Raw genomic sequence first — 23,050 nt, forward strand, 5'->3', positions numbered from 1 at the left:
GATTTTAGGCTGAATCCCGAGGAGCAGTTAAGGGGAAATACTTTATAAAAAAAAAAATTTACTAACTTTTAACTGGATAAATTTTGGGTATAAAATTTTATATATTTAGGAAAATTATATTGAATGGTGTAGGAAATGAAAATAGGGTTTTGATTATATATTATATTGGGAAAAACTGTGTGGTGTGAAACCAACTTTGCTAATTAAATGGTTGTGAGTACTGTGGAATGATGAATCATTGTGATTGCGAATATTGTTGGGTTGTGAATTCTGGTTGGTTGAAAATACTGGTTGATTATGTATACTGTGGTAATTTGTGTGGATGTGTTTAAATGGTCGGATTTGTTTTGATTTGTGTTGTGGTTCATGTAAATTGTGATATAACATTGGCAGTGGTATGAGAAGGTCGTTATATCATACCTGGTATAACAGTCATATAATGTTGGAAGTGGTATGAGGAGGTCGTTATATGGACGTTTATATTAGGGGTAAACATTGGCAGTGGTATGAGGAGTTTGTTTACCTATTTACCATGAGCAGGGTGGTTAGTGTTGTAATCTGTGTGTTGATTTATCCTATGTGGACCGTGAAACTTGTGTGGTTGATAGTCCTGTGTGGACCAGTCCTGTGTGGACATGTCCTATGTGGAGATGTATTTTCTATATAGATGAGAGTCTTATGTGGACGTTGTATTTTGCATGGTTATGGACCCTTTGTGGGTATAATTGAAGACTATGTGGATTATCCTGTGTGGTTTGATTGTGGTATGCATATATGTGTGGACCTCTATGAAACGATTATTATTGGTTTCGTGTGACTTTAGTTAATTAACTTCTTATTGTAAAGTAGATTCTCCACCCGAGGGCTTGCTGAGGAAGGCGAGTACTCTGCTAATTATTTGTGGATACTAGAGTAGAGGGAAGCCAATTGTATGGGTGTGACCTTCTCTATTCTCAGAGACTTTACCTAGATACATAACCCGAGGGCTTATTGAGAAAGGTGAGTGCCCTGGTGTTAACACTAGAGTAGAGGGAATCTACTTGTTTGGGCGAGTAGACTTCCCTATTCTCGAGAATTACTAGTAAAAATAATTATGCATGTGGGCATGTGATTGGGTGACAGAGAAGTTGACCATGGCGTGATATGAATACGTTATCTTGGCTGCTATTGGTGGTGAAATGCAATTGTATGGATATTTTAATTATATGTTAAACACTTCAACCACACACTGCTGTAAATTATTTCTTTCTTATTGAGATGTATCTCACCCCATCAATTTATCAATCTTTTCAGGTCTTCCAGGTGATCAAGCTTAGATAGCTCCAGGGAGGGGTAGTTTTTGTGAGTTGAATATATTAGAACGGATATGTATTTAGTTTTATATTTAATATATTTAATTCTGGTTTTGTAATATGAAGAATGAGATTGTAATTATATGGATCTACATTTGTAAATATAGAACTCTGGTATTTTGTTTGAGGTTATTTAATTATTTTCGCTGCGTGAAAGGTATCAGAGACACGTTTTGGCCTCATAATACTCTAGGCCCTACGTGGCGGGTTCGGTGCGTTATAGTTGGTATCAGAGCATAAAGGTCTTGCAGACTTTAAAAGAATCAATACCAAAGTATAGGTTTAAGTTGAATAAGGGTATGAATGGGTCGATTAGGGTGTTGACAAGACGTTGAGTTTATTTCGTAGCTTGGAGGTAGAAATCCCTTGACAGACTTCTGTGATTTTTTGAATCAGTCGACGGTTTCAGAAAACCACAGTAAATCCATCGACAGTGATGTTTTCGAGCAGAAAAAATGAAATTTGGAATTTGAATTTGAAAGTTAAGATGATTGCAGATAATTGGATGTTGGTTATTTAATTGGAGATTTCGATATTAAATTGGTTTCATGTTTTATGATTATGTCAGAAATATATTAAGATGTGGAGAATCTAAATTGCCTCTGTTGTATATTTATATCTACCTAGAGGCAAAGGCGTGGATGAAGGAGGAGGAATCTAATTAGGAGCTTCCAGCAGGGATGAGATTGACACCTCTTGACTGTTACAAGGAATAGCTCGTCAGGTTAGGGAAGAGATGAGGCGAGATTTTGGGGGATCAAGCTATCCACTGAGGCACCAGGGTTGCACAATTGATCAATTCACCAGCTTGAAACCCTCATCTTTTGAGGGTGGCACTGGCCCGATTAAGGCTGAGATGTGGATGTAAGAGATGGAAAAGATACTGGCAGTGTTGAACTGCACAAAGGAATAGAAGGTTCTTTTTGCCACCTTCAAATTGGCTGGAGAAGCTAAACGGTGGTGGTATGCAATGAAACTGTTGGAGGAACAGCGAGTGGTACCTATATCGATGACCTGGGGTCGTTTCAAGTAGGTCTTCTACGACCGATACTTTCCCGCCACCACCAGAAATGCAAAGGCTGTGGAATTTTTTAGCTTGACTTAGGGGCACCTCACTGTTCAGTAGAATGTAGCTAAATTTCTAGAACTATCTTGTTTTGCATCATCCATTGTTCCAGATGAATACCAAAAGGTGAGGTGGTTTGAAAGAGGCCTGAATTAGAGGATTCACGAGCATATGCCGTGTTTGCAGATTCAGGATGTCGCGAAATTGGTGGAGAAAGCTACTGTTGCAGAGTCGAGTTTGTAGAGAGGTACAAAGGCATCAGAAAGAAGTGAAATTAGGAATAGCTTCCCAAGAGGGGGGGGTGAATTGGCTTTTAAAAATTTCTTTTAACTTCTTTTAAGAATCCTTAACTTCTTTAAACACTTAACCAATTCTTTAACTTGTTTGTTTAATTTCACCAATCACACAAGAACTTAGTTCTTTTATCCAATCAATAACACAATTAAACAACCAATCAATTAAACACAATCTTCAAACCAAACAATCAATTTATTTGCCAAGTACAAGTTAAACATCAAACAACCAAACCAAGATATAAGGTATTCAGCACTTTGGTAATATAAGATATTGAGATTGTCTGTTTGTTTATATAAGCCCCGTGATTATGAATTTGAAAACCTTGTGAAGAATGTAATTTAATATTCAAAAATCCTTTCACAAACACAATAAAGCTTTTGTAGTCAGCCCTAGATATAAATTTTAATCAAGCCCTATATATATGGATTTGCTTAATATGATGTTCAATACAACATTCAATCACTCTTTCCAAATATTCAAAACTCAAATAAACTTTCAGTTAATTTATCTTTGAGTGTTTAACCAAGAAAACGTACTCCCGTATGGTTTCCGCAAGACATGGTTTCACCAACGTACTCCCTTTCGATTTCCGCAACCCAAATCAAAATTAATCTTTAAGTTTACTTGATTTCCAAATATGCGTAGTATATTTGATTTTCAATTTAAATCATCCACGCAATTTTAAATATGTACTGAAAATAAAAAATAGGGAAACAGAGAGTGAGACGGAGATTTTTACGAGGTTCGGCTTATACGCAGCCTACGTCCTCGCCTTTGGCAAACCACCAAAGGATTCACTAAACCTGTTTCGTTGACAGGTGGAACAAAACCGATTACAACATTCCTTGGTTAAGGCTAGAGCCTACGTTCTCCAAACGATATTCCCTCATTCGGTCACTCCTTACATAGGCTAGAGTCTGCCTCTCTAAGCAATATCCCCTTACTTAGCCAACAATCCAAACACGTTGGAACGTCAATGAACTACAAGAAATATAAGATAAAATCTGCATACAAGTATACTCTCTCAAAGAGCAAGTTAGTACAATTTCAGCACTATATACTTAAATGTAAAATATCAATAGGAAATAGAACGAAGTTCAAGTGTAGATTTTACCAATATCCTTCTTAGAAGAGGATTAGCAGTAGAAATTCAAAGGAAGAAGGATCAGCACTTCAGAATTCTCAGCAAAAGAATTTTTCAATGAGTGAGCAAGAGAACTTAGGAAGAACAAGAGTACTTTCAGCTCCTCAAAACAGAATTTTCAATTCTTATCATTTTTATTTGTTTTGCAAAACCATGTATTTATAGGCTTTCAAACTTGCAAAAGTTTCCTTAAAGAATTTCCCTATTTATTAGAATATTTAAGGTTCAAACGGCTATAATTTAAAACATTAGAATTTTAAAAATTTGCCCGTTGAATAGTTTTTAAATGTCTGATAACAGTCATCCCGTTTTAGTGTTTTGGCCATAAAGTTTTCTGTATAACTCCAAATTTGGTGTTCTTGGTATCAAAAGAAAGCTAAAAGAAAATCCTACAACTTTCATGTTTACAACTTTTAAAATAATGAGTTTTTGATAAAGAACAATTCACCTCAATGCGGCTGTATAAAAACTGACAGCATTTGGGAAAAAAACTCTTTTTGGTGCTCTTTATTCCAAAAATGATTCTAACCTTTTTAAAATAATTTTTGACCTTATAAAAATATTATTCAGGTATTTTAAAAAGTATCTAGGTCTAAGAAGTTAACCTAAGAGCTTCAAAATATTTCGAACGATATTTTAAACATTAAAGCACTTACATGAGACTTCTAAAATATTAACATTCTAAGTTCTTGAGTTTTCATGCTTTGTCTTTGGATTGAATCCATCTTTTCTTCAAACTTCCATATTTTTTAAGCTTTCTTACTTTGCCTTTCTTTGGATCTTTTGACTTTAATATACCTTGGCTTTCAACAACTTATTCATGTCCTCATGTTCTTCAACAAGTAATTCATGTCTTGGCTCATTTAAGCTTCATTTGATCCTTGTGAGCACTTTGACCTTGCTTCCATCATATTTGATCCTTGTGGGCACTTTGACCTTATTTTCATATATATGAACCCTGAAATATCATTACTCATACAAATACATTAAATTTCACTTGTTTGTTAGCATCAAAACAAGATAATAAGATTTTAAGCCTTGTAAGGCCAACAAGAAGGAAAAAGCATGCGTCTCCTCATTCCCAAGAAAATTTCAGACAAGGGTCGTGGAGGGGAGATAGAGATGCTGCAGGTCAGGGGTCGGAAATGAATGATCGGAGACGACAGGGCGATTTGTCACGTCCCCACTACCCTAGATGTAATCAGCAGCATTGGGGAGAATGCCAGACTAGGGGTGTCGTATGTTATAAATGTGGCAAACATGGTCACATAGCCCGAGAATGTTGAGAACTGCCGAACAATGTACCAGCTCTAAACCAAAACCAGAGAAACAACCTGGTGCCTCGTAGTGGCAGTGCCCCGGCACATGTCTATATGTTGGGTACACCTGAGGAGGGCAACACTAAAGGCCCAGGTAATATATTTATGTTAACATGTGTGTTAATTTTGACTTTGCATGATTTGATGTTGTATATGTTTGAATTGGTTGAAATGTATGAATAAGTTTAGTTAGCTTTTGATTGTGGAAATGGGTAATTAACGAGTTTTGGGGACGAAATTCTTTGAAAGAAGGGAGAATGCAACGACCTAAAAAATTTAATTAATAAAAATAATAAAAGAAGAGAAAAGGGAATAAAAAGAAATATTTTGAAGGGTGTCAGCAAAGAATCGTCGACGAACCAACTGGTCTCGTCGATGAGCGTTCTGTCTTAGCTCATCAACGAGGGCACATATCTCATCGACAAGATATTGCTGAGAGGGGTTTTCATATGACTGAAATTCGTCGACGAGTTTCTAGTTTCGTTGCTGAACGGTGTACTTGGACTCGTTGAGGAGTGCACGTGTCTCGTCAATGAATCCTTGCCTATAAATAACAAAATCTTTCATTTCATCGTGAATTTTTCTGCATGTATCCTTTCTCTCTCTAGAATTTTGGCTTTACTACCTTCTCTTTATGATTCTGGACTAGATTTAGCCCAATTCAACAATCGGAAGCTACCACAAGACTCCTAGGAAGATTCTTTACAACATAGGCGGAGCAGAATTTTAATTTGAGAGGTTTGAGAAACATCCCAAAATCAGGGTAAGTGAGTTATTTTGAAATTTTCTTAACGAATATTGTTATTTGGAGCCTAGTAAGTATTAAATGGGTATTTTCTAAGATTTGAGTAAGTTTTTGTTGATTTTAGGCCGAATCCCGAGCAGGTAAGGGCAAATACTTTATAACAGATTTTTTTTACTATTTTTTAATTGGATAAATTTTGGGTATAAAATTTTATATATTTAGGAAAATTATACTAAATGGTGTAGGAAATGAAAACAGGGTTTTGATTATATATTATATTAGGAAAAATCTCGTGGCATGAAACCAACTTTTCTAATGAAATGGTTGTGAGTACTGTGGAATGATGAATCATTGTGATTGCGAATATTGTTGGGTTGCGAATTCTGGTTGGTTGAAAATACTGGTTGATTGTCTATACTGTGGTAATTTGTGTGAATGTGTTTAAATGGTCGAATTTTTTTTTTATTTGTGTTGGGTTCATGTAAATTGCGATATAACGTTGGCAATAGTATAAGGAGGTCGTTATATCGTTCCTGGTATAATCATCATATAACGTTGGCAGCGGTATAAGGAGGTCGTTATATGGGCGTTTATATTGAGAGTAAACATTGACAGTGGTATGAGGAGTTTGTTTACCTATTTACCATGAACAGGTGGTTTGTGTTGTAATTTGTGTGTTGATTTGTCCTATGTGGACCGTGAAACATGTGTGGTTGATAGTCCTGTGTGGACAAATCCTATGTGGACATGTAGGTTGTATGTATGACAATCTTATGTGGGCCAGTCCTATGTGGACATGTATTTTCTATATAGATGAGAGTCCTGTGTGGACGTTGTATTCTGCATGGTTATGGACCCTGTGTGGGCATGATTGAAGACTGTGTGGATTGTCCTGTGTGGTTTGATTGTGGTATGCATATATGTGTGGATCTCTATGAAACGATTATTATTGGTTGCGTGTGACTTTAATTAATTAAATATTTATGGTATAGTAGATTATTCCACCCGAGGGCTTGTTGAGGAAGGCGTGTACTCTGGTAATTATTTGTGGATACCAGGGTAGAGGGAAGTCACTTATATGGGCGGGTGACCTTCTCTATTCTCGGAGACTTTACCTGGACACATAACTCAAGGGCTTATTGAGAAAGGTGAGTGCCTTGGTGTTAACACTAGAGCAGTGGGAATCTACTTGTACAGGCGAGTAGACTTCCCTATTCTCGAGAATTACTAGTAAAAATAATTATCTATGTGGGCATGTGATTGGGTGACAAAGAAGTTGACCATGGCGTGATATGAATGCGTTATCTTGGCTGCTATTGGTGGTGAAATCTGATTGTATGAATATTTTAATTATATATTAAACACTTCAGCCACACACTGTTGTAAATTATTTCTTCCTTACTGAGAGGTGTCTCACCCCATCGAATTATCAATCTTTTCAGGTCTTCCAGGTGATCGAGCTTAGATAGCTCCAGGGCGGGGTAATTTTTGTGAGTTGAATATATCAGAACGGATATGTATTTAGTTTTATGTTTAATATATTTTAATTCTAGTTTTGTAATATGAAGAGAGATTGTAATTATATGGATCTGCATATGTAAATATAGAACTTTGGTATTTTGTTTGAGGTTATTTAATTATTTTCGCTGCGTGAAAGGTATCATTCGCATATAAATAGGCTCTCTATTGTACAGTTTAGACATACAGAAATATACATATTTTCCCTCCATAGTTTCTTTCTTTCTTTCTTTAAAGAGCCTTATTAGGTCATTGGATATGGGACAAGTGTCCCATGGGTGAAATAGATAAGAGACATTTCCCATGCCAACTCATGGGTGTCTTTGCTCAATGAGAGAGTTGCGCCTAAGGGGGCTTGTGTTCTATGTTGATCAAGATAAGTGGTCTCATAGGAGTGGGCCATATTTGGGGAGAAGAGAAGCAAGGTTTAAGGTGCTTAAGGCGTGTTGGAATGAGATTAGGGGACAAATTAGTGGTTATTTAATGGAAATAAAGAAATTGAGGTTCACTTAAGCCCCAATTTTGAAATTGAAGTTTAACTCCCAAATAGAAATTGTGATATGATTGGGTTTCAATTAGAGAGTTAAGGTTCAATTTGGACCTTGACTTGAGAGTGGAGATTCAATTTAGGAACGTTAGCATCAAGCTTAAATTGTAAAACTAAGGTTCATTGAATCTCAATTATTATATAGAAGTCCAATTATGCCTCAATTTCAAAATTAAGGCTTAATTAGATTAGAGAATTAAGGCTCGTCTGGGCCTTGCTTTTGAGAATTAACTTTTTAATTGGGTCTCAAATTTTTTGGAGGTTGGGGGCGCAGGGGGGGGGGTGGGTGGGTTAGAGCTTGGATTAGATATAATTTTCAAATGGAATTTCAAATTGAGGTTCAAGTCTTATGAAAATTAAGGGTCAAATTGGTTTCTTCATATGGAATCGGATTGTAGTTGGGGTGATGTGTAGATGTGATATCACAATTGGGATTTGATTAGTCTAAATTCATAAGTTTTTAGTGAAATTGAGGTTCACATAGGTGACTGAAGTTTCAATTGGTAGCAATCTTTTTGGGGAGACTTAATTGGGTTGTTTTGGGTTTCGGGTTCCAATTTTGAGTTTGATGTGACATTTTGGGTTTTCAATTGTGTTTGATTCAATTCAATGTGATAATTTAAGGTTACAGTTATATTCGATTTGATTTGAGGTGATAGTCTAGGATTTCAATGATGTATAATTTGGATTGATCGATTTGATTTGAGGTGATAGTCTAGGATTTCAATGATGTATAATTTGGATTGATGCGAGTATCAAGGTTTCAAGTAGCACGTTGTGGTTTGGTGTGACAATCTAAGGTTTCAATATATTTAATTTGGCAGCTTAGCATTTCAATAGTGTTTGATTATATTTATTGAGGCACGACATTAAGTTTGAGGTTTCAAAGGGTTCAAAGGAACAACTTTGAGTGTTAATACTGTTTAGGGTGATGTTTGGGCTTGAGTTAAGATTTTGGTTGGTTTAAGGAGATGGATTGATTAGGGTTTGATGTGAAGGGGTGAAGGACGACTTTTAATGGGAAAGAACTCTCTCATTTTAATGTAATGCTATTTGTTAGAATATTTCTTTGGATTGTCCAACTTGTTGGATTGCTCTGGGTATGCCCAAGTTAGATTGTATATAGGATCTCCTTTCTCGTTTGATTGTGTCAGTTGTATTTCCTGGGGATGCCCGGTGTACTTGTACATACTATTATGAGGAATACATTTACTTTTATGGATCAAAAAAAAAAAAAAAAAAGTTAGGAGGAGAGAGAGTTTGAGTGCAATGATCCTATAGGGAGGAAGAGGCCTTATATAGGGGAGATTGAGCTTAAAGGTCTTTTGGAGTACAAAATGAGACCCTAGGTAGGATATTAAAGGGCACAACGTTAGTCTTAATAAAATTGAGTGTGAATATAAATCTTGTAAAACAAAAAAATTAGTTAATTTTTTTTTTTTTTTTTGTAATTTTTTAAAATAAAACATAAAAACTATTTTTCACAACTCAACAGCGTCTTAGTAATCCTATTCTCTTGCTCTTGTGCTCATTTGATTAATTTTCACCATGCTAAAAAAAACTCTTCTAGTTTAATTCCAATGTTTTCCTGCACTTACTGGCTTTTGCACTCTTTGATTCTGTCTTCAATGTCACCCACAAAATACATACCATTTTTAAAGCGTGCCTGAATTTTGAAGGAGGATGAACCAGCCTAGCCTCTCTTCTAATCCACTCGTCTCTCGCACGGAAATGATTCCTCTTCTTCCTTAACTAACAATAGGTGTTTAGATTTGAAGTCCCTGTTGTTGAAGTTACCTCTCCACCAAATACGGGGCGGATGTCCCCCGCTTAAAATAAAAACTAATAAAGATGAAAATATGAGAACTTGGGCTGAAGAAGGCGTTTAGATTTAGCTGCGGTAGGTGAGAGTGGCTAGCGTCGTCGTCTAAACGGAATGGAACAACTCTCTCTCTCTCTCTCGCTGGGTAGGCTGCGCGGGTTAGGTGAAAGCATACGTGGTTCGCTCTACGCTTCGTGGCCCTCCAGTCAACGCCACCTATCCACGTACCAAATCCCCTTCCCCCCCTCTTTAAAATTAAAACGGCCCACACCAACCCCCGAGGTCTTTCACCAAACCTTCGCTACGTCACACAGCTCAGCACCCCAAATACTACCTCCTTTCCTAAATGTCCTAAAATGTCATGGTCTTGGCACGTGTCACGTTTCCATTGGTCTCTCCCTAAAGGCTACAATGACATTGTCCGTGCCATGACATTTCCGTTGTCCCCCATGTACCATTTCCGCCCCCCGGCAATTCATCAATTTCCAACCAGCTCCATCTCCACCGGCGCCTATACCTTCCGCGTCACCTACTAATATATTATAGCCCAACCAAAACTCAAACCAATCGGGGCGAGATCAAAGAAGCCAAACCAAACTCTCAACTTCCTTCACCTCTCTCTCTCTCTCTCTGCAGCCCAGCTCGATTTCATGGAGGAAGCCAAACAAGAGCAAAAGGAGTTCATTTTCCGATCCAAACTTCCCGACATCTACATCCCCAATCACCTCCCCTTACATTCTTATTGCTTCGAGAACATATCCCAATTCAGCTCCCGTCCGTGCGTCATCGATGGGGCAACCGGCAATATCTACAGCTTCGCCGACGTCGAGCTCACGGCGCGCAAGGTCGCCGCCGGCCTCGACAAGGTCGGCATCAAACAAGGCGACGTCATCATGATCTTACTCCAAAACTCGCCGGAATTCGTCTTCGCTTTCCTCGGTGCGTCCTACCGCGGCGCGGTCACCACGACGGCCAACCCCTTCTACACGCCGGCGGAGATTGCGAAGCAGGCGACTGCGTCGAGAGCTCGGCTCATAATCACCCTAGCTACCTACGCGGACAAAGTGAAGGACTTCGCAAAGGAGAACGACGTCAAAGTAGTGTGCGTGGACTCACCGCCGGAGTGGTGTTTGCATTTCTCCGAACTAACCCAGGCCGACGAGAAAGACATCCCGGACGCAAAGATCAGCCCGGACGACGTCGTAGCGCTGCCGTACTCGTCGGGGACAACGGGTCTCCCAAAAGGGGTGATGCTGACTCACAAGGGTCTGGTCACGAGCGTGGCACAGCAAGTGGACGGGGAGAACCCCAACTTGTATTTCCACAGCGAGGACGTGATCATGTGTGTGCTGCCGTTGTTTCACATCTACTCCCTCAACTCGGTATTGCTCTGCGCGCTCCGAGTCGGGGCGGCGATTCTGATAATGCCCAAGTTCGAGATTAAGGCGCTGATGGAGCTGGTGCAGAAGTACAAGGTCACGATCGCACCGTTCGTTCCCCCGATCGTTCTGGCGATCGCGAAGAGCCCCGCCGTAGATCAGTATGACCTTTCTTCAGTTCGGACGGTGCTATCTGGCGCGGCGCCCATGGGGAAGGAACTTGAGGATGCTCTCAGAGCCAAGCTACCCAATGCCAAGCTCGGACAGGTTTGATTACCGGAATATTCTTTTTCAGGTGAATTTGAAAAAACAAAAAACAAAAAATAAAAATTACAAGTTAGATTTTTTGTTCAAATTCGTTCAAAAAAAATTGAAATTCAAGATCTTAAATAGATAATGCCAAATACAACTTAAATTTCTTAACTAATTGTCTTATCTAATTTATTCACCTCTTTATTTGGATTTAAAATATTTCCTCAGGTGGAAAAAAAATTCTTAAACCGCATGGCATTAAAAAGATATTACTTATATTCTTAAAATAATGTGATATAATTTAAAAGGCTTTAAAGCATAAATTGCGTAGTAACTTATTTGGGAGGGCTGTTGAAGTCAACGCATTAAGTTTAAATTTATTTTAAAAAAAAAAAAGTGAAAATTAGTTTTCCATAAATGTGCTTCCAAAAGAAAAGGAGGCGAGCAGCTTGATATTTTGGTAAAAGAGGATGGTGGGCGTGGGTGCAGGGCTATGGAATGACGGAGGCAGGTCCGGTGCTGTCGATGTGCTTGGCGTTCGCCAAGGAGCCGTTCGGAATAAAGTCAGGGTCGTGCGGGACGGTGGTTAGGAATGCAGAAATGAAGATAGTGGATCCGGAGACCGGCGCTTCGCTTCCCAAAAATCAACCCGGGGAGATTTGCATTAGAGGCAGCCAGATCATGAAAGGTACATATTCCTATTCCCCTCCGTAGCTAATTGCATTCCCAAAAAAAAATTATGCATATAACGGGATAGGGTCGATCCCAACGCATATTAGGTGGGACCACCCCACTTTCCTTGAGGTACAGTTTTTATCCCCTGCCATGAGGACTAAAACAAGCCTATTCGACCTTATTAAACTAGTTCATAAATAATACCAATTGAAAGTGTGTGGTATGCTCTGACACCATTTGTCGATTCGGCAGTATATAAAGTTAGAGGTGAATGAATGAACTCTTTTAGCATATTTTGATTTTCTCTACAAAATAAAATTCTTAACAAGATACAAGCAATTATATCACAATAAATGAAATGTAAATCATGCACAAGACAAAAATTAAAGAGTGTAAGGTAGAGAAGCTTAACACTAGTATTTTAACGTGGTTCGGTACCAAACTTACGTCCATGCCCTGAGACCAACTGAAGGATTTCACAATCCACCATAAACTCCTTCACCAGCGGAGAAGGCTTTACTCAGAAACAAATTCCTACACTTGGAAACAAATCCCTACTGTTCACCAAGAGTCGTAAAGTTCACCAAGAAGCCTTACAAATCGGTTCACAAAGAACCTTACAACAAACGGTTCACAAACAATCTTTACAAGAAGTTGAGTATACAAAGGAATGTTCCACAAATGAGCTAATATTAAATACAATACACTCCTCACACTATTCTCTCAATGAATGAATCAAACACGATTTAGAGAGTAAGAGAGAATTGAGCACTTAGATGATAAACAAATTTGCAAAGTGCTTAGGTTTTGTATTCAAAGATATTTTTTACTATAAACTTGTAAAATCACCAAAACCATGTTTAATCAAGTCTATGGACTTGTATTTATAGCCAAAAAGTCATTCTAGCCGTTATCTAGCCGTTGGGAGTGATCCCTCTTTTATTGGCTCTAGAACTAGCTGTTTTCTAGTCGTTGGTGTTCAGTTCATGATGTTATTCGTCGATGAGTCCACTCCAATCATCGACAAGTGAGTCACCCTCAATCATTGACGAATCATGCTTTTTCGTCGACGAGTCACCTAGGCTAAAAACTCGTTTTGGCTACTGGAAAATTTCGCCAATGAGTCAAAATGGTTGTGTTGGGAACCCCACTTGTGCCAAACACCAATACTACAACTATTGCTATTGAATATATAAGAAACTAAAGTAATACAAAAACTAATAATAAAACAGTAAAAAGAATAAGACAAGAAATTAATGAGATTCGATATAGAATTACCTAGGTCCTCGAGCGCCAACGATCAATGCACTATTTCTTAATAAAGTACAACTTTGAGGTGTGTTTTACAAATAAAGAGTTGAGCTCTTTATATAGCTTCAACCTCTAGTCCAAAAAGCACTTCTCTCAAATGTGGGACAAATAATATAAAAAATTCAAAACAACTTTTTATACTAATGAGAAACTATTCTACCAATGTGGGACAAAGAACAACAAATCTTCACCTTGACGATAAATTCAACAAATTTTTCAGTCACCAACATTTTCTGGAGTTCCACATCATCGGCGCCTTCAAAAAATATTCAGACTTGCACGATATTGATCAAATCCAAACAATGTTTGAACTTAATTGTTGTCACAATCTTAGTCAACATATCTGCGGGATTTTCAGTTGTAGCAATTATTCTAGAAGAAGTATCTTGCCTCCATCAATAATATCCCGCATAAAATGAAGCCGAATGTTGATGTGCTTTGTTCATGCATGATAGACTTGGTTCTTTGCCAAATGAATAGCACTCTGGCTATCACAGAACACAACAATGTGCTTCTAAACAACTCCCAAATTTTCAAGTAAACCCTGCAACCAAATAGCTTCCTTAACAGCCTCTGAAGCTGCCATGTACTCTACTTTTATTGTCGACAAAGTAATGGTGGATTGTAAGGTAGACCTCTAACTCACTGAACCATTAGCAAATGTAAAAACATATCCAGTAGTTGATCGACGTTTATCTAAATCATCTGCAAAATCAGAATTCACATATCCAACAACACGTTAATCAATAGTATTATTTTTCTCAAATACTATACCAACATCAATCGTATTCATAATATATCTGAAAATCCATTTCACAGCTTGCCAATATCCTTTACCTGGATCATGCATATACCTACTCACCATACTAACAGCTTGTGAAATATCAGGTCTAGTACAAACCATTGCATACATCAGACTACCAACAACACTTGCATAAGGAACCTGTGACATATACTTACGTTCCTCATCTAATTTAGGAGATAAAGTCACAGTAAGTTTGAAATGAGGAGCAAGAGGAGTGCTTACTGGTTTTAACTGCTTAGACATGCCAAAACTTTGTACTACCTTCTTCAAATACTATTTCTGAGACAAACTAACTCTTCCTCTCATTCTGTCTCTGCGAATCTCCATGTCAAGTATCTTCTTTGCTCCACCAAGATCTTTCATCTCAAACTCTTGATTTAACTTACTTTTCAATTTGTTGATTTCTTTCCTATTCTTTGAAGCTATCAACATACAAGAGTAAATATATAAAAGATCCATTTTGTAGTCTTCGAAAATAAACGCAATGATCATGTTTATTTCTGATGTACTTTTGTCCCATCATAAACTGATGAAATCATTTGTACCACTGTCTTGGAGACTGTTCAAAACCATAGAACGATTTACCCAGTTTACATACCCAATTTTCTTTTCCAGAAACCTGAAATCCATCTAACTTAGTCATATAGATTTCCTCTTCCAAATCACCATGTAAAAATGTAGTTTTTACATCGAGCTGAACTAGTTCAAGATCAAATTGTGCTACCAAAGCCAACAAAATTCGAATGGAAGAATGTTTAACAACTGAAGAAAATATCTCATTATAATCAATGCCTTCCTTTTGTGCGTAGCCCTTAGCTACCAATCTAACTTTGAAGCGAACATTATTTGCATCTGGAAATCCTTTTTTCTTTACATAAACCCATTTGCAAACAATTACTTTCTTACCCTTGGGCAGCTGGGCTAGCTCTCAAGTCCGATTCTGATGAAGAGACTGCATTTCTTCATCCATCGCTCTTTTCCACTTGTCTGATTCAAAGTTCCTCATTGCTTCTTTGAAAGTGTAAGGAATATTATCATCCACAACTGGAAGTGTATAGGCCACCATATCAGTATACCGAGCAGGTTTTCGAATTTCTCGTCTTGGCCTCTTAGAAACAATTGATTCTTGTTACTGTGAAGATTCTTGAATTGAAATCTCCTCTTCTTGTAAACTATTCCCCACTATAACTGGAGAGTTACCTTATGTAGTCTCATTTCTCACTGGGTTTCCCAAAATTGTCTCAACCTCCACCTATTGTTGAGTACCACTGGTTTTCTCTTCAACTCGTGACTCCTTGCGTATTGTTTTTTTCATCATTACAAGTTCATCAAAAGTCACATCCCTACTTAAAATCATTTTTTTTTTCGTCTCTAGACACCAAAGACGGTATCCTTTGACTCATGCACTTATCCTTAAGAATATTGCTTTCTTGCCTCTTGGATCCAACTTAAATTCTTTAACATGATAATAAGACCAAATACATATAAAGAATCATAATCACTAGCAAGCTTTTCAGACCATATCTCATAGGGTGTTTTTCCTCCTATTGCAGATGATGGTAGACGATTGATGAGATGACACGCATATCTAACAGCCTCAACCCAAAACCTTTTGTCTAACCCAGCATTAGACAACATACATCAAACTTTCTCCAGCAAAGTCTGATTTATGCGCTCTGCCACCCCATTCTGTTGTGGTGTATCTCGAACTGTGAAGTGTCGAGTAATACCTTTATCCTGACATACCTTCATAAATGGGTCACTCGTGTATTTACCACCACTATCTGATTTGATTCGTTTAATCTTTCTGTCAGTTTGAGTTTCAACTAATTTTTTTCACTTAAGGAAAATATCACACTTCATTTTTATACTTCATAAAATACACCCAAACTCTTCTGGAAAAATCATCAGCAGAAGTGACAAAATGATGCATACCACCCAATGAAACCGTTTTTGTGGGGTCCCATACATCTGTATGGATGTAGTCTAAAACACCTTTAGTTTGGTGGATTGCAGGGCCAAATTTCATTCTAGTGTGTTTTCCCATAATGCAATGCTCACAAAATTCAAGTTTGCACACCTTTGCACCCTTTAACAAACCTCGCTTAGTTAATTGTTGTAAAGATTTTTCTCCTGCATGTGCTAATCACATATGCCATAACCTGATTGTATCTGAACCTACATCTTTCTGAAAAACAATAGCTGCTGAGCCAATAATTGTACTACCTTGTAAATAATGCAAGTTATTTTTCCTTATTCCTTTCATCACCATCAGCGCACCTGATTTAATATTTAGGGTTCCATCTTTCAAAGTGATAGTGAACCCTTTGGATTCTTAGGCACCCAGTGAAATCAGATTCTTCTTTAGGTTTGGAACATACCTAACATCAATCAAGGTCTTAATAGTTCTATCTTGACATTTCAACTGTATTGATCATATTCCAGTTGTTTTACAAGTATTATCATTTCTCATAAAAATAACCCCACCATCTAATTCTTCAAAATTAGAAAACCATTCCCTATTGGGACACATGTGATAGGAACAACCAGAATCCAAAATCCACTCGCCAAAATAATGTGACAAAGATGTTCCAACAAGAGAAAAATCTGATTCACTTCCATCATCATTGACTATATTGGTATTAGAATGTGCTTTGCCCTTATTCTTCTGTTGTAATTTAGAATAATCTTTCTTCCAATGCCCTCTCTCACGACAAAAGGCACATTCATCTTTAGCAGGTCTCCCACGTGATTTACTCCTCCCATGAGATTTATTCTTCCTTCCAGGCATACGACTCTGAGAAGGTCCCCTTATTGTTAGTGCTTCTGCTATTTCCTTATGGACCCTCTTATCCTTCTTTCTACATTCAGTATTAATCAATGCAGTACAAACAGCATCATAAGTAACTTTATCTTTCCCATACAATAAAGTGGTGGTCAAATGTTCATACTCATCAGGGAGAGAATTCAGTAACAATATGACTTTATCCTCATCTTTCACCTCTTCATCAAAATTTTACAAATCAGCCAAAATTTTATTGAAAGCATTTATGTGGTCATTAATCGAAATACCTTATTGATACTGGAAGAGAAACAATTTCTTTTTCAAATAGAGTTGATTTTCCATACTCTTGGTCATAAATGTATCTTCCAATGTCTTCCACAATTTATTTGCAGATGTCTTCCTCATAATATAATATTTCTGATTTTAACGAGACACAAACGAATCGTACCACATGCTTGACAATTGATCTTTTCCTAATCTCTGTCACCCATATCTACTGGTTTATCATCCAAAGCAATATCTAGTTCTTGCTGATACAAGATGTTCATCACCTCACATTACCACATACTAAAATTATTGGTACCATCAAATTTCTCCACCTCAAACCGAGCATTAGTTATCGTCTTCGATGATGATGTCGAAAACAAAGGGGTTGGAGTTCGTGTGGACAAAGTTTCTTCTGCTACTGCACTAGTTTCTGCCATCTTCTATATATTCAATAGCAACCAACAAAACAAAAGGCCTAGGATGAATAGTACGTACCAACTGTGTCTACTCTGTTTTATCCTTTGAAATTCAATTTTGACCAGGCTGACCTCAAGGGAACGACTGAGCCTCAATGGTCTCTGAGCACTCGCTTAGACAAGGTCTTTCTTAGGCATCAAACATGGAATCAAGGATCCTAACAGAGGAACACCTTCGTATCGACACTATTCAACCTAACTCTGATACCAATTGTGTGCTGGGCACCCCACTTGTGCCAAATACCGATACTACAACTATTGCTATTGAATATATATAAGAAATTAAAGCAATGCAGAAACTAATAATAAAATAGTAAAAAGAATAAAATAAGAAATTAACGAGATTCAGTATAGAATTACCTATGTCCTCGGGCGCCAACAATCAATCCACTATTTCTTGACAAAGTACAATTTTGAGGCGTGTTTTACAAATGAAGAGTTGAGCTCTTTATATAACTTCAACTTTAAGTTCAGAAAACACTTATCTCCAATGTGGGACAAATAATACAAAAAATTCAAAATAACTTTTTATACTAATGTGGAACTATTCTACCAATGTGGGATAAAGAACAACAAAAACCCATTCGTTGACATGTCCCTACAATTCGTTGACGATTCAATATCATTCATCGACGATTGACCTAGGCAGAAACTCAAATAGGCTACCAGTTTAATTAGTCGACTAATGCACCCAATTAGTCTACGATTCCCCTGTTTTTCTATACCAAAAAGCCTTTTAATGACTTAGAACATTCTTAGACAAAAGTATATTAAATATATTAATTCTAATGAAGATTAATACCTGTCCAAAAGAGTTTCCCTTTGAGAATAAGATCTTGATTATGAAAACACATTTGAAAGCTCATTTGATATCTTTTAAGCTTGTATGTCCTTTATAAAGATATATACTTGTTTTTCTTGAGTTTTTAGGTCATAAAACATGTTTTGTCAAAACCGGGACTAAATATGTAAATGTTCAAAATACTAAGTTGTTGAAAACTTGTCCCTTATGAAAACATATTTGAGTATAATATGCTTTTAACAAACTATTTTATTTAACTTTGAAAACTATGAAAGTTGAGTTTGTGACTTCAGTGAAATCCTAATACTCTTGTGTCCTAGTATGCATGTGCAAATTGCTCAACCCTTACTCAGAAATCATGTATGAAACAACCACAAAAGTTACAAAATATACTACCTCAAATACAATCCATTACATATATTTCTGTATTAAGCTTCCTTTAGTATGCTTGAGTATTTTCGAGTGAGTGTCCTTTTAATCTTTCCTACTTGATGTTTACTTGGTCCGATCTTTGCCTTCGATCCAGTATTTCATGTATTTGACACTTGAACCTGTACTAAACATGATCTGTAAAGATGAAAAATATTAGGAACAATATATAGGTTAGTATCATCAAAATACATTAACAATAATTATGTAGTCACCAAGGCTAACAGCCTTTACTCATCATCCTCCTTTTTATCACCACGTCAATTTGTGATGGTCGGTTTGTATCTCATTTTTTTATCCTCTCACAATATATGCCTACAAGTTACAAATTTGTGATAAATATTGTCATATTTCTCTAAATAAAGTACTAACAAGTAACAACCGACCACATACTTCCTTGCTTATGAAATATACGCCAGCTTTCTAGTCATCCAAAATCGCTATTACTATGAGGAAATGGTTATTATCACTCCAAAAACTATCACCAGAACTTCATTATATTTTTTTGCATAGTAAAATAATGAATTTATCCCTAATGTTTTTTTTTTTTTTTCATTTTATTCACAAAATAAAAATAAGGGAATACAACTAAAAATTAAAGGGTAAATTTGTTATTTAATACATTAGAAAATAAACTTGTGCCATTAGTATTTCTTTGAAGTGATAATACGACCTTCCATTATTATTATTGTTGTTTTTGTAGAAAATACTAATTTTTCTCAAAATTTTTATAAAAATACATTCATTAGGAGAGAAACTTAATAGTTGCATTTGGGAGGATATATTTCAAAATTTGAATTTATTTAAATTTATAAAAAATTTAATATAATTTTATATTATATTTTATTTAAATTCATACAAATTCAAATTCAAATTCAAAGTCTATGCTAAACATAGTATTATGGTCCTTTTCATCAATTTATGATTATACGTCACTTTAAAATGCGGCTGTAATTACACTTTGAATTAAAAATATTTCACCAATAAGAGGTTGCAATTATCAACAATATCAATATTGGGAAGATCTATCAGCTGATGGGGCATCCACTGGGTGTTGTCGAGCACAGCACCGCAATAAGTTTGCTGGATTAAGATAATCCAAAATATATTTCTGCTCATTGAATTGACGAAAAGCATTACATCATTCAATGTTAATGGATGAGGTAAGACTCACCAACTCCAATGAATGCACCGCCACCGCACAAACTTTTCTTTTTCCAATCTAAGCTAAACTTGTAATGTAGTAACGTGTGGAGTCCATTATTACTGAGCTAAATATATAATCTGCCTTCTGTGTAAAATGGATAGGTTATCTGAACGATCCGGAGGCCACAGAGCGAACCATTGACAAGGAGGGATGGCTGCACACAGGGGACATCGGCTACATCGATGATGACGATGAGCTATTTATCGTTGACCGACTGAAAGAACTCATTAAATACAAAGGTTTTCAAGTGGCTCCCGCTGAGCTCGAAGCGATGCTCATTGCTCATCCAAACATTTCCGATGCTGCTGTTGTCCCGTTAGTCATCTTATTTTACTTTGATTTTTTATTTATTGATGAGAACCTATTAGGCTGCTAATCAATAAATATGAAACCCAAAAGATAAAAAACAAATGAATGAACTTGCTTTTTTGTACTGCATGTTTCAGTATGAAAGATGAAGCTGCAGGAGAAGTTCCTGTTGCATTCGTTGTAAGAGCAAATGGTTCCAGTATTACAGAGGACGATGTCAAGCAGTACATCTCAAAGCAGGTAAGCTTTTATTTGCAGAAATTTATTGGAGCACTTTTTGTAGCGTGGATTTATAATCTTAGACTAGGTAAGTCTCTTGAACGTACATCCTTGACTTGGAGGCATTTAAAAACTAAAAGTTGTCAACATGAGAATGTTTAGATGGATGGGTGGTATACCATTTAAAGATAAATTAAGAAATGAACATATTCGTAATAATTTAGACGTAACTTTCGTGAAAAATAAGATAAGGGAAGGATGATGCAAGTAGTTTTGGACGCTTGCAACGTAGATCATATGGTAGACTAGTGAGGAAGAGTGTGTTAGTTATTGTCAGGAGTGGTAGAAGGGGTAGGGACAGATCTAAAATAACTTGGAATTGATAGTGAATTTGTCAAAAAGAAATTATTTATGATAGCATAAATTGGCCAAAAAGTATTCTTGTAACCGACCCTACCAAGTGGAATTTAAGGCTTGGTTTTGTTGTTGTTTTCTTATTTCTTCTTTTTGGAAATAACAAATATCATATATGAACACTTGCAAATTAAGTCATTAAAAATAGTATTTTTAATTTTGAAATTAAAAAAAATTGCGAAACAGAAAACAAGGCCGTATACATGTTAAATGTTTTCGAATATATTCGAAAAAATTAAAAAAAAAATGTAATTTTAAATATGCTTTTAATAATAACAATTTGATTTTAAAATTTTTTAAACAAGGAGGGGGTATGGGAGAGAAACCCATTCCTCAAAAATTTGTAAAACGAGCTCCTCTTGATTGCTAATGGAATTAGTATATTGATCAAGGGGATGGCTGCACCTATTTGATCGCTCTTTTGACTTTCTTTGCATGTTGAATTTGTCAAAAGAAATTATGTATCAGTTCTATGCATTAGGGCATAATAGAAGAGCCAAAGTTTAAACAATCCATTACTCGTAATTAAGACATAAGGCATGAATAGTTGAGAAATGACAATTTTGCATCAACAAAAATTTTGTGTAAGCATAAAATAAACCTTATAAGGACCATATATATCTTGCTTTTAATTAGTAGTGTTTGTATTTGTTGTTGTGTAGGTGGTATTTTACAAGAGAATCAATCGAGTTTTCTTTGCTAATGCAATTCCTAAAGCTCCATCAGGCAAGATCTTACGCAAAGACCTAAGAGCAAAGCTCACAACAGGCATTGTCTGTTAGTACCCTCTTTGCACAATTCTACATTACTTGGGTATCAATTTGAAGATGGATCAAAATGTAGAATGGCTTGATTTATTTCCCCAAACCACCTAAGGAAGAGCAAAAGCAGCCCCTTTTCTTCTGCAACTTTTGTTGATATTTGCCTCTTTGGAACACAAGTTCCAACGAAAATAAGCAATGAGTTTTGTATCAAAATTTTAAGTTTTTGGTTGGGGTTGGGGGGGGGTGAGGGGGTTGCTAGGCATTTGTATTAATTTGTTTATATATATGTATGTTGTAATGGACAACTAATCTTGTTGTAGAACATGTTAGAGTTTGATGGGATTGAATTCTACTCATTCTGCATTATTTATTTATTTGTTTTGTAATGATGTTAATGTTGAAGATAATGTCATTGGTTTGAGTACTTTGCAGAATGCTAAGTGTAGAACCGCAAATTATTGACACCAAGGAGGGTCACATGGCACTCGTTGAGAATCCTTCCTCAATCGAATCGACTAAAGTTTACACGTTCATACCTTAAGCACAAGAACCACATAAGTCACTCAACAAGAATAGTAACATGAGAGTGAAAGTAAATGTGACCACCATCCGGCTGGGGACACCCGGACGATATCCAAAAAAAAAGAAGAGTCAACCACACAGATGACATTTATAGATGACTAAAGTGCCCCGCAATAACACATAGTAAAACACAATGATAATAGTGTCTATTTGTTTTATTCAATCAGCATGGCAACAATACAAAGCATTAATGGAATAGTTCATTTATTAATATGAATCCTTGGAGAGTTGTACATGGAGTCGTCATCTCCTTGTTATCTCATTACCTTGTCACCACCGAACACTAAACTTTAGCTTTAACCCGAGTAAACCTTTTACGGGCATTGGCTTTGACTAGCCTTGGATTAAAAATTTTATTTGAAAGAAAGAAAAACAAAATAAGAATGAAATTTATTTTTCTTTAAAATTTTTTATATCAATTTATGCCATTTATGTCCATCTAGAAGGAACAATATAGAGAATTGATTGGTAACCACAAGGCGATAAGATATAAACTTTTGGCCATAATGATTGAAATCCAATTCATTTATCAAAAGAAGTAGTAGTTACGTACAGTAATTGTTC

The 23,050-nt window shown here is 36.4% G+C and overlaps 1 protein-coding gene across 1 annotated transcript; it reads left to right on the forward strand.

Moving 5' to 3' along the window:
- The first annotated feature begins 10,091 nt into the window (after nt 1-10,091).
- LOC131158388 (4-coumarate:CoA ligase 1-like) lies at nt 10,092-22,338 on the forward strand. Its single transcript, XM_058113230.1, has 5 exons — nt 10,092-11,456; nt 11,931-12,129; nt 20,300-20,513; nt 20,645-20,747; nt 21,803-22,338. The coding sequence occupies exons 1-5, from the start codon at nt 10,461-10,463 to the stop codon at nt 21,920-21,922; spliced, it is 1,632 nt and encodes a 543-aa protein (XP_057969213.1). The 5' UTR covers nt 10,092-10,460; the 3' UTR covers nt 21,923-22,338.
- The last annotated feature ends 712 nt before the right edge of the window (nt 22,339-23,050 follow it).

Source organism: Malania oleifera, chromosome 6 (genome assembly GCF_029873635.1).
Source record: "Malania oleifera isolate guangnan ecotype guangnan chromosome 6, ASM2987363v1, whole genome shotgun sequence".
NCBI classification, from domain to species: Eukaryota; Viridiplantae; Streptophyta; class Magnoliopsida; order Santalales; family Ximeniaceae; genus Malania; species Malania oleifera.